At 34.1% G+C, this 12,991-nt stretch overlaps 1 protein-coding gene across 2 annotated transcripts; it reads right to left on the bottom strand.

Moving 5' to 3' along the window:
• Positions 1–327: 327 nt before the first annotated feature.
• LOC110099374 (polyamine oxidase 3-like) lies at positions 328–12,752 on the bottom strand. Of its 2 annotated transcripts, XM_020826494.2 has the most exons (10): positions 12,328–12,752; positions 7,887–7,996; positions 7,697–7,785; positions 7,468–7,581; positions 7,299–7,386; positions 7,138–7,223; positions 6,966–7,068; positions 6,113–6,210; positions 5,612–6,041; positions 328–796 (listed from the first exon to the last, which is right to left on the bottom strand). In XM_020826494.2, exons 1-10 carry the CDS (start codon positions 12,353–12,355, stop codon positions 482–484), a joined length of 1,461 nt encoding a protein of 486 aa, XP_020682153.1. In that variant the 5' UTR covers positions 12,356–12,752; the 3' UTR covers positions 328–481. The 2 variants fall into 2 exon arrangements, with proteins under 2 accessions (XP_020682153.1, XP_020682152.1); XM_020826493.2 differs by having other exon boundaries at positions 7,138–7,386.
• Between the last annotated feature and the right edge of the window lie 239 nt (positions 12,753–12,991).

The raw sequence follows: 12,991 nt of genomic DNA, 5'->3' as shown, positions 1-12,991 counted from the left end.
AAGTTGTCAACACAAGTAGAGGAAGAATTGAGAATTTGTTTAGCAAGAAGAGAAAAGTGTAACAACAGTATCAACAATATTATTCAATTAGCATAAGCCACGACTAGGAGAATAAATTACCTTGATGAAATTATGGTCCTACCTAGCTTCACATTAGAAAGTCTCTCTTCCAAGCAGTGGACACGACCTCCATGAAGTTATAAGCTCTAATACTTCTTGTAAAGGAATCCATGTTTTTTATTAAGAAAAGAAGCAATGTAAACAGCAATTGGTGAATGATCTAACGTGATGAATGATATTGAACATAAAGTAGGTCCATTTCAAGGATGGATAAATGATAAGACAGTTCAATTTATTACTACTTTGTCGTTTTAAGAAAATTCGCAAATAGTGTTGATAGTTCACAACAAATGCATAATGCTCTAGAGAAACAATGAAGCAAAAGAATAGTCGGACTTCTTCACAGCGAAGAAAAGAGCATTCAAATTCGGGAGATGAGAAGGGGAGCGGAGAGCTGCTCTTCTTCTCCATGTCCCATGGCTGGATGAAAGATGTCCAGGTTTCCATATTTCTCAAGCACACGCATCCGGCATTCTTCTGCAGCCATAAGTCCGGTGGAGAAGGCTCCATGCACAGTTCCAGTATAATCTAAGCTTGTTGCCTCCCCAGCAAAGAATAGATTATCGACAGGAATCCTTAGCCTCTCAAAAAGATAATGAGGCTTTCCAACGGTATCATAGCTATAAGAGCCCAGAGAATTCACATCTGTACCCCAGTGTGATACCAGATATTGGATCTGTAAAGTAGGAGAAATAATATCAGATGAAGATAAATTCAAAAAATATTTCTGAGATTTTCCATCATTAAGATACAAGATGATAAACAGAGTCGGAAATAACTGCAACGCAGGTCTTTACAAATGCGAGCATTGACGTTGTGCTATTTTTGTCGCATCAAAGAGAACTGGCGATCAAATTCATGACTGTTACATGCAAGAATAAAAAGGATAAACCAATAGTTTTTTTAAGGCGTCACCACCAAAATGACTTTTCTCTTTTATAAGATTTAAATGAGAATTTAATTCTTAATAAGACGACAATGAAAAAAAAAAGAAAGATTAATTTAGCCAAGCCACATAGTGGGATAAAAGCTTATTATGGTTGTTGTTGTCCACCAAAATGCTGCGCTTGGAAGGAAGGAAGCTGACCAAAATTTTACTGACAAACCACTTGAAGATGAACCAAATCCCAGAAGGTGAAAAATGGATCAGATGTTTGGAAAATAATTATATCAATAAATATAGATGCAATTTTATGAGGAAGAGAGGAAGAAACAATTAAAAATGTAAAATACAAATGTTTAAAATTACAAGATTTTACATAAAATAGAAGATATTTTTTAACATCTTACAAAATTTTGAAGTTTTTATTTTTTACACCAATTTTTTTATACTAAAAAATTTCGCCCACATAAAGCTCCCATCATTCTGAGTTGTTATAGACATTGGTCTACATAATGAGGTAGTCGAGTTTGAGTTGTATTGCTGAATGGAACTTCATAGATCTAGAGTGAAAGTTTGGCAAAGGAGCCAATTTCAAGGTGACCTTAGTCTATAAAGAGCTTCATTCTCCATTGAGTGTGCCTTGTGAATTTCGGTTAAACTTAAATTTTCTACGCTTGGCAAACTAGTGGATGACAGCTCCAAGCATAGTGTATTGATCATTTGCTAAAGCTTAAGTTTCGTTGATTTCTATCTTTTAAGGAGTTTGATTTGTTTTGAAAGGTTTGACTTTAAATGGAGTATTGTGAGTACTTTTACGCCTGCCATTGAAAAAATTAGTCCCTTGGAGATTTATAGATTTATCTTTGAATTTGAAAAGCAAATTTTTATGATAAAAATTCCCTTTGATTATGATTTTCTAATAATTGAACCCATCATCAAGAAAATACCCAAAATATATTATTTTTATAGCTTAAGTATGATTTCCATGTTGATGAATCCTACTAGTTATGGTTATAATAATCGTATCCATCATAGAGGTAGGAAACATATTTTTTTATTTTAATTTTAATTTATTTTAAATATTATAGAGGTAGGAAACATAAAAAATTTGTAATGAGGCCTGTCGTCCTGATAGGGTTGATATCTTCAATCAAATCATAGATTTAATTAACTGCTGGGAAGTTCTCTTTAATTCGCATTGTCATAGCTTACCAAATTGGAGAAATTATAGTGGAGAAATTATAGAGCGCATTTGATTATTAGGTGCGTTGAGTACACCCCTACCCACTTCACTATCTTTCGTTTATTAGCAAAGAAGAATATCAGCAACTCAACAGGACAATCATCTCTATCTCACTTAGTCCAAAACTAATCAACTGGTTATTATTACTCTTTTTCAACTCTCTATTTGCTAAGACTTTTCAAGATTTGGAGTTCTTACCCAATTTTTGAAGCTTTATGACCGATTAAAGATATTGAATCTTAAGAGTTCTGTATCGCAAGCACTAGAGATTTGCATGAAGTGAACCCTATAGTTATATATTTTAGTAATCTTGATTATCATGAATGACATGAAGTCTTCAACATCTTACTTGATTTGCTTAATTTACAATTGGTGCATCGACTGTAGATGCTGTGCCACTCCAGTTATAATAATTTAATAACTAAAACCATTATTCAGGTTTTTGAGTATTTGTTTTATTTAAAATCGGTGAAATTGGTAAATAAGTTTTGTTGGAAACCCCTCAGATTATGATATGAAGTAATTATACCCTACATAGGGGTTATAACGCCCTGAAGTATTCTTTCATTAACTTTTGGAGGGTATTACTATATAAGAATTTCCTCCAGTTATTTGGATAATTGAACCTATCATATGGGTAAAGGGATCGAAATACTAGCAATTTAATTGTTGATGAATCATTTTGATTATGATATTCTAAAAATTGAACAAATCATTGGATTTTTTAGTTTATGGAGTAGATTTGTTTTATGGCTAACGACATGGTTCTTGATAATAACCCCTCCGATTATGAAATAATAACTAGTCATATCACTCACATAGAGTATAATTATATGTGGAATAAATTTTCTTTGAAAATTGAGAATGATGTGTTTATATGTGAAATTTGTTGACCACGTGAGCCTACGTGACTTGTGTGTGGCTTATTAGTGATTTGATGGTGGAAAATTTAATGTTGTGTAGTCTAATATTTTGCTAAATATTTTATTTCAAGTTAATTATTTACTAACAACCATGGTGATGAGATAAAATACTTGGCTACTTGCAAGTACCTAAGTTGTGTAGAAGAACTTGCTACTTGTAGGATGAACTCAAATTGTACAATTCTTGCAAACTCGAGAGCAAGTTCAAGATCCAAGATCAAAATTTATGCAGGATTTGGACAAGATTTAAGCTGAATCTGTTTGGCAGCAAGATTTAAGTTAAATCCCATTGTGATACAGGGAATATGCAGGATTTCAATAGGATTTCTGAAATGAAAATCTTATTAAGAGGATACAGGATTTACGCAAAATTTATATTAAATCATGGTAAACAGCCAGTTAAGCTCTCTATTTTCCAAGAGTTTGGCGGATTCAAGAGATTTGGCCGAAGAAGCACGCGAGAGGGAGAAAGATGGCTACCTTAGCCACGAGCAAGCTCCAGTTGCCGTCGTTACTTCCGATCCAATAGAGAACGGGGATGAGGTCGTGGGTTGTCTGGCTAGGTAGCCAACTGTTCGGCTTGTGAGGAGGAAGGGAAGGTCGGGCTCTTGTGTCTAGGGCAGAGAGGACCGCTAGTTTGGACACAGATGGCTTGCGATCGGTTGGCTAGCAGAGGAGTTCAAAAGGCTTGAGGGAGGAAGATTGTGAGTGGAAGAGCGTGGAATCGTGGAATGCAAGTTTTAGGAGGCTTCGGCAGTGGAGTTTGCGGGTGGAAGAACCGCGAGAGACCGCTTTCTCTATCATTTTAACGATGCAAGGAGGTCGCAAGATCGTGCGGGGGTGTCATCGACGTGCATAACATGCCTTCGGACGTCCGTAGAATGAGATTTGCACGAGTTCGAAATCTTGCGCAGCAACGCCAGACAGGTATGAGGCGCACATGAAATCCTCTCTTTTCTTTTTTCTTTTTTCTTTTTTCACATTCGTTTATAGGTCAACACATACAACATTATTCGTTGCTAATGAGTATTTTGTTTATAGATTTAATTATTTATTTTCATGTGCTTAATTTTAAGTGCCTTAAGTTGTGTGGAGCTTCAAAATAAGTTCAAATTTACACCATTGCACACCTGATTGACCCCATATCCCCCCCTCCTCTTAATTAGCCTAGAATCCACAAACTCCTCTGATATATAGTTTGCAATATTCATATCCACTAGATATGAAAATCGAGGTCACTTGCACTGGGTTGAGATTTTAAATTGAAGATTTGAATTGATATTTTGACCTAGATCAATCTTGAATTGAACCTAGTGTCAATCCATCAACCAAATTTTTTACCATATTCATTTGCGCCAATTTCGAGCTAAGTTTGGGTTAGATTGACTTAGCTTGAAATCAACTCAAACTATAATTACTATGTATGCTTTTTAAATTTTATATACACATATGCGTACATATATTTATGAGTACTATTATGATACAGATAATTAAATATTTTTAAGAAATTAAAAAGCGAAAAAACTAGAGATAAAGTAGTTCTATTTTTAAGTTATTAAATTAAATAATTGGCATTCATCATTTTCTAGAAACCAAATAGTTATAATTTTCAACATGAATTCATTTTAAAAAATATTACATGCATTATAATATAGTTAAAACTTAATTAAATACTTATTTAAAAAAAAAATTGCAACAATTATCATATTCAAAATGAAAATTAATGACCCTATGATGTGATAATTAGCTTTTAGATACTTTCAAATTAGAATTTCACCATATGCTATTCCAATTTATGTTCCAAAGTTGTAACTCGCTATAAAATCATTTAATTTTTAATCAACCCATAATTTACAACAACATGATTTGACTTGAAGATTGAAGATGGCTCACTTGAAATAAGTTTGATACAACTTGAAATCAAAATATGATATAAACACAGTTATGAATGTTGACACATATATATACAATACATCTATATGCATTCATAATTACATAATAAACAAATAGAACGAATGCACGAACGCATGCGCACGACCCTTAAATACATTTTGAATACTTTATAAAGATTAAAATCTTGCTTGCTAATTAAAAAATATTTCATAACATTAATATTCTTTATTCCAAACAACTGGAAATTTGGGTTGAAATCGATCAGTTTTAACTAAACATAAACTTACTCAACTAGACATGCATCATGTGATGATTAATTTTTAAATATATTTGAGTTCGAATTCAAAATAATGTCATACAACGATTATATAATGTGCCAAGAATATGGGTATACACTCAAACACACGCGCGCGCGCACACACACACATGTAACAAGTGTTCAATTCAATAATCAATAACAAGTTGTGACAAGGAATTTTAAATGCAAGGAAATAGACTTGGCAAACAGGAAATATTGAAAAAAAGGTGATTATAAGAACAGAAACATACTGGCTTTGACGCATCAGGTAGGATCTGTTTAAGTTGTTGGAAGGCAAAGCTGGCTGCAGCTTCATCAGTCAACTTCTCAAGGTCATGTGCTAGCTGTCCTGCAGGCATATAAACAAGGACAGGGTGACCGGTCGCCTTGTGAAGATTAAGGAAATAGCTGCAGCTGTAAGTAGAGGATGAGACAACTCCAAGGAACTCCACACTAGGCCAGAAAACTCTATCAAAGTGCAATGCAATTTTGTTTTCTGTGCCAACTCCAATGTCTTTAATGGCTTCCTCCTTCCAATTTGGAAGCCTCGGCTCAAACTTAATAGAATTGGACTTCAACACTCCTAAGGGAACAGTAATGACAACAGCGTCGGCCACAAATGATTTACCATTATCGACTATGACTTCTACTCCCATTTTATCCCTTACTATTTTGGATACTCTGAAATAGCAGAATCGATAAGAAATGAAGTTATCTAAGAGCATAGTTATTTCTAATATAGGGGTACATACCGATGACCAAGCCGGATATCCAGATCTCTAGCAAGGGTATTGATGACAGGACGATAACCCCGCACCATAAGAGCATGACCACCAGGCAATAAAACTTCCTACAAACATCAAGAAAAAGTAACTTAGAAAAAAAAAAGTTAATATAACAAGAGCACTAAGAAAAACTCAAATATGAATGCATTATATATCAACCCAAATAATAAAGGGTGAATTTACACTAATATACTAATGCTAGGAGACTGGTTGATAGAAACCACAACTTTTTGATGACTCGAAAGTCACGAGTTTCTTAGGTAATTGAGTTTAGGTGGTCCAGCTAATATTAGTTCGTTTTTTTAATCAGTTAAATAAGCATATTTATAGCTAATTTAGTTCATATTAGGTGGTTCCAATGTACTTATTAGGTCATTGAATTTACCTCTATGAATTATGAAAAAATCCATGTTTAAATGAGAATTTCCGACTCTACTACTATAGTGAAAAAAATGAAAAGAAAATATTATTGGATCATTATTTTCGCATATAGCTCACAAGAAACAAAAAGCTCAACTTCTCCTCAACCAAATAGAAAATAATAATTTTCATTTAATTTTTCATCAACCAAAAAATGGATCAAAACTTATTCCAATTGAATTTTTTACAATTTTCATTTCCTTTCAATCAATTCCTTTATATCAAACCGAACCTTGATATTTTTTAGTACCATGAAGAGTCATTATGTTAGAGCAACAATTATATTAAAATTCAACAAATATAACCATGATCATTCTTAAGAAAATATAGCATTCAGGCTTCTCATGCATGATTATAGCCATAAAGAAAAAAAAATGCAAAAAAAACAACCAAAGCTTGCCTCATCCCAATATTTCAAGGAGATGGTATCTGCATCAGCAGCAAACCATCCTTCTAGCCTGCACAAGTACCATTTCAGGACCTTATCTGCAAGCCCTTCTAGCCTATAGAAATACATGAAAATTAGAAATAATATTAACAAACTAAAAGGCAAACTTTTGCACCTTCCATACCTGAGATCTGGCCGTCTTTCAAAAACCATGGCAATTGCTTTGGTCATGGACATGTCATTGCTGATTTCCTGCCTCAATTTCTCAGTCTGTAGATTTAAATGAATCAGAGCATTCATTTGAATTTCAGCCAGTAAAACAGTAAATACAGGACAATACATTACCTCTTTGAGCATGCTCTCAAATATTCCACCTACATGCTCTACTAGTTCTTGAGGAACTTGATTCCCATCCGTATCATAAAGTGCATAGCTGCAAAGAAAAACATAAACAATCTTCTATGCAAATAAATAAATCACTTGCTGCAGTTTATAATAATACTTTAATAACTACCTTTCCAAATCATGATCAAACAAAACTGAGTCATCTCCACTGGTTCGATAGAGTGGAAGTCCCAATCTTCCAATTACAGGTGCCAAGGGATTTTTGACACAAGCACCGTGCAACCTGAGAAAGGAAGATGTTTAAAGAGGAAAAATAAGGAAGTCATCATTCAAAAGATATGGAAACAAATTCTCTGACAAAATGAAGAATGCGAAAAAAAGCTTAGGTAAATGTATACCATGCAGCTCCCATGTCAACTGGGAAACCAAACGAGTAATCAGTGTAAGCTCGACCACCAATCCTATGGCGTGATTCCAACAAAACAACCTGAATAATTGATTCAGTCAGCCCGCCAGCAGAGTACAAAAAGTAAGTGATTCTAACAAATTCTTCGTTTTTCAATTATGGTGAAAAATAAGATTTATTACCTTGAAAGATGAATTTTGGAGTGCACGGGCAGCTGAAATGCCGGCAAAGCCACCACCTATAACAATGACAGATGGAGAATGCCTTCCTTTGATAGTTGGATAGCAAGAGACTGAGATAGAATTATCATAAAGGTCGTTACTTTCTTGTATATGAGTGAGCAAAATGTAAAAAAACTGAAGGCAGAGCCAGATTTATGCTATGTTTAGTCTGAACGAATTGAGACAGGAAATGAAAATGGAAATGATAAAATATTGACTTAAAATTTGTTTCACGACCTGTTTGGTTGAGAGGAGAAATTGAATGAATGTTTTTTTTTTCTTGCTTGGCTGATGATAATTTGAGTTTAATTTCTTGTCAGCAAGGAACATGCGAGTCAATGAACTCAAATTTTCACTCGAGTTCGGCAAAAAAATGCATTTATTCACATTCTCTAGAGAAATTCAATTAACGCTTAATTATCTTGAAATCAAACACCCAAGATAAAACTCCAAAGTAAAATGCAGTTTCATTCCCTCCAATTCCTTTCATACAAAACAAAGCACTTAGTGTATTTTACATGGAAGTGGAGGATTTGTCCAAAAAAAAAGGCCACAATAAGGCTGTCTACGAGTAGGATTTAGTAAATCCTGTTACTCAAATCTAGTAAGTCATGGTAGGATTAAAACCTGAAAACTGTTTGGCAAGGTAACTATTAAAACTTGATAAATCCCAATAGACTGTTTTGGCTATTTGGTTTAAGATTTAAGGTATGTGACAAAAGTCCTTCCGTACATTAAATCTTGTGAATTATGGAAATGGACAAATCCAAGACTCAACAATAATAAGACTGAAATGGGATTTATCAAAAAATAAGTAAAGATTTTAAATCCCATAAATTTTGTCTAGCAAGATTGTGGGCTCCGAAAATTCGCACCCTGGCCTCTCTGTGGGCCCTTTTTTTTCTTTTTCAGCTCGTCAAGGAGAGTTTTAACATTTAAGTTCCGAGGCAAATTTTCAGAAGGCAGATTGGGTTTTAAATAAGACATTACTCACAGATTTTGCCCTCATTTTGTGAGAACTTTATGATATGAGTTCACGTTTCCTATAGGCGCAAGCCCCTATAATTAATTACCCCTCCTGATAACGAGAGATAACTTTCTATTAAGGCTAGTCGTCGAACAGACACGTAGAGCTACGTAGTATCTATTGTATTTGAAATTTTGAAATTTAAAATATGAAATTCAACACCTTGCACTTAAAGTGGATGGTATGGGGAATGATGATGAACCTGATCAAGATCCCATGGTTCTGTCATCCAAGGTCATCATGGTCCCTGATCTACTTAGTCAGAAGAGGTAGTCGACCCAACCTAACAAAATGATCCTTGTCGGCAGCCACGGATTGCTTCGTCCAAAGGTATCTTGTAGACCTAGGGTGAATATTTGTCTAAGATGACAAATCTGAATCCATCTTAGCTAACAGAGGACTTTGTGCCCTATCGATTATATCCTGTTGATATATATATATATATATATATATATATAATTTTACTATTGGACTTTTTCGCTTACATTTGAAATTGAGAAACCCTTTGTTCAACCTTATAAACTTTATATTTTCATACATTATAGTGAAAGCATCAAACCATTATTCAATCCATCCGCACAATTAATTACACGCATGAAGGATGCTAGCCTTTGCATGGGCAAGTCAAGGGTACAATTTCATCTATTACATTCAATGTAAACATTTTTCTAATATTATAGAGTACAACTACATGTGAGAAGAACCACATCATTTAACAACTGCTTTTGTTATATATATTGTGGACAACAAAAGTAGCAAAAAAGTTTTAAGAATATTGGCTCACACAGGATACTCTTGGCTTTCTAACTTAGCAATATCAGGTGCCAATCTTCACAAACGTAGCTATGAATTTCCTCAATTCTACATGATTTAATATATATAACTAATTTTTAATCCACTTGCATAAATAATTGATCTTTTATTCACGTTATGCCAATATCGGCATTGGGTTACCTAATAAAAAAAAATGTAATAGGTTTAATACCTTGAAAAAAAGTACTAAAAATCTTTTCTGATTCATTATAAGTTCATCACACCTACACAATAGTATCGCTATGGTTGGTTTATTGGGTTTCTGAACTAAGTATAACAAAATGTTGTTGTTGTTGTTGTTGTTGTTGTATAACAAAATGGGGTTTTTTGACCTATTTTTATTAGGTGTAATTCGTACTTCACTAATTCTAATACTCCTGCTAATAAATGCTAACCAAGATATCATAATTAATTCCCTGCTTGTCCCACTAGAACATAGATGGCATCATTTCATATTAAACCAGTAAAAATTTGTAAACTCCTTAAAAGCCCTACTAAATAGAAGGCAATAACCACTTATAGACAGCAAACATAAGGATTCTATTGGTAAAAACACATCTGATTTAAGTTTTAATTTAGAAGCAACACATAACTGGCTTCCAACAAAGATAACTATCGGAGCTCTCCATCAGGCAGTACCTCCAGTCCTTCAAAGAGCTCTTCACCAACTAGACCATCTTGCACTTGTAGTCAGTCGACTACCTCTAAACATGATCACTAGCTACTAAGAGGACTAGTTCAGTTCTCTTATCTTAGTGTCGATGACTATTAGAAAGTAAACCAAGGAAGAAAAAGTTAGTCTCTATATGCAGTAAGGCATCTACCTTTTATAGAGCTTAGAAGGTGTTAGGTATTTGCAAAAAAGTTAGTTAGAGTTGTAGATGTTAAAGTTAGTAAATTTATAAAAAACAAAAAATGTTGGAAAGATTGTTACGTATGTTAGATGGTAAATTTGCATAAATATTTGATAAGATTTGCAAGAAGAATTTAATTATGAAACTTAATAGATTCCCAATTCACCCAACTTATAAGCATAATACTTAGGGTTGTAATTAAATCAAATGAAGGTGAGCATGTCATGGAACAGACTTGGCTTGGTCATACAAAAACTTACTCAAGTTTGACACTGTGTTCATATTTAGCTTGTTTAGAATTATTTATGATCAAACTTGGCTTGTACTTGGCTCACTAAATTAATCATTCGAGTACTTAAACAAATTTATAAATCAGTTCATAAATGAATTATTATGCGATTATCATATTTACAACAAATTTTATAGGTCTAAATAAACAAACAGTTCAATAAATTTGATATTAGTATTCAACTATCTAACATTAATTAAATAAGCACCAATTAAACAAGATACTAGCATGATTAAAAATTAATTTTGGATTGAAAAGATGTATCGAAATTCAAAGGAGAGTGACGTTTAAATAGTAGGATTGAAAATAAGACATGAGGCTTGCATATTATGATGGAACAACGGCATGTTAGAGAAGATGCGTTAAGATCTAAGACAATTTATCTATTGCAAGCAAGCTCAAAAGGATACAAATCACTCACTTATGATTCTCATGCAGATGCACTCTGATTACTACCTAGGCAATGTTGGAGAGCAAAATAGTATGACTAAAATGAATTGAGGACTGAAAATTTGTATCAAAATTCAGATGAGAGTGACGTCTCAAAGTGGGATTGAAAAGAAGACATGAGGGTTGCACATTATGATGGAACAAAGGCATGATAGAGAAGATTTGCCAATAGCTAAGAAAACTTATCGATTGCAAGCAAGCTAAAAAGGATAAGATGCACTATGATTCTCCAGCAGATGTGCTCTGATAACCCCCTAGGCATGTTGGAGAACAAGTGCCAAGGGCTAAAACAAAGTACTCATAGGTTGTGCTCCCAGGCACATCGATTGTAAGCAGGTTGAGAAGGAGAATATATGTTTACCTTTAAAGGCTCAAATTCTCAATGTACAAGACACATGCCACTTCAGAGACAACCAAAGTGTGCATAACGATATGTGAAAAATAAAAATAAGAGAGATAAAAAATAATCTAGCCTAATAAATACATTTATAATATATTAATATAGAAATGATTATCAAACAAGTTGTATTAAAAAAAAACGTATTTGAATATTATATGAGTTGTCCTTTATTGGGAACAACTTTTTTAATTGCTTTTTAAAATAGTTTTTCAGTAATTTTTTCTTCCAAAAATTTTTTTTTTCTAAAAATTTGACTTATAAAATTGTACGAAAGTTGTTCCAAACAAGCCTAAGCCTAATATAAAGCATATAACTTAATGAGCTTACAACAGATGCTAAACAATGTTCAATTACTAACTTGAACAAACATTATTCAGCAAGTTCTGAGTTGTTAGTTGAGTGCGTTAGTTTACCTACAATCTACTAATGCTCCGACGACATTAAATATTAACTAAATCAGAGTTCAATACTAGTATTCAACTTCTGCATCTCCGAAACATGGAAAGACGAAAAACCAAACCAAAACAAAAAAGAACAAAGAAAATTTAAACAGATTAGACAAAACATACCTTTCTTAATATCATTACGGCTCTCCATATATCTCCGCTTTGTGGTTCCCGCTCCAACGAAACCTCGAATTAGTAATCAAAGGGGACAACTGAGGGGAATACTCGAGGATAAAGATCAGGAGACAGGTATTGAAGTGATTCGAATACGATGAGAAACCCAGGTCAACGGAGCAGCTCATGCGGATCCTCACGGAACCTCTAGATCGGACGGCAATGGGCCTTAATTAACACAAAAGATCCGTTCTCGCCGGACTGCGTCAGATCGTACCAGCGGTCGCTTGATTCTCCGAATCGAAGAAGTTGACCTCTTATCGCCGATCTCCGGTGATCTAAGCGTGTCCGCGAGATCGCAAAGAGAGTCGGAAAGAAGCAGCACACGTAAATTAGGCTTTGAAGCACTCTTTTCTTTTCTTCCCGTTTGGCGTTCCCTCTCCCCTTATTTATAGCTATTGAACCGTCGGTCGCGCTCTGGTCACTGATAAGTAATCTTACCTGCCGAGCACGCTAAGTGCAAACCGCGCACCACCTGTCCATTTATCTCCGTGGTATTTAAGCTAAGTCATTGTGAATCGTTGCTTTATGATCAGGCGGCCTGTGATTTATTTAGTGGTCAAAGAAAGTGATTTTTTTTTTCTTTTTAAAGTGAGGGTGTAACCCCAATTTC

This window comes from Dendrobium catenatum, unplaced genomic scaffold (genome assembly GCF_001605985.2).
Source record: "Dendrobium catenatum unplaced genomic scaffold, ASM160598v2 fragScaff_scaffold_980, whole genome shotgun sequence".
NCBI classification, from domain to species: Eukaryota; Viridiplantae; Streptophyta; class Magnoliopsida; order Asparagales; family Orchidaceae; genus Dendrobium; species Dendrobium catenatum.
The sequence above is the reverse complement of the archived record's forward strand: the minus strand, read 5'-3'. Positions and strand labels throughout refer to the sequence as shown.

Bases quoted from the DNA above. Each gene is read 5' to 3' on its own strand.
- LOC110099374 (XM_020826493.2), bottom strand. From the start codon at position 12,355: ATGGAGAGCCGTAATGATATTAAGAAAG. The intron at 7,582-7,696 runs GTATACATTTAC...TTCCTTTCTCAG, and splicing joins GTTGACATGGGAGCTGCATG to GTTGCACGGTGCTTGTGTCA. The intron at 6,042-6,112 runs GTATGTACCCCT...CTGCTATTTCAG, and splicing joins GATATCCGGCTTGGTCATCG to AGTATCCAAAATAGTAAGGG.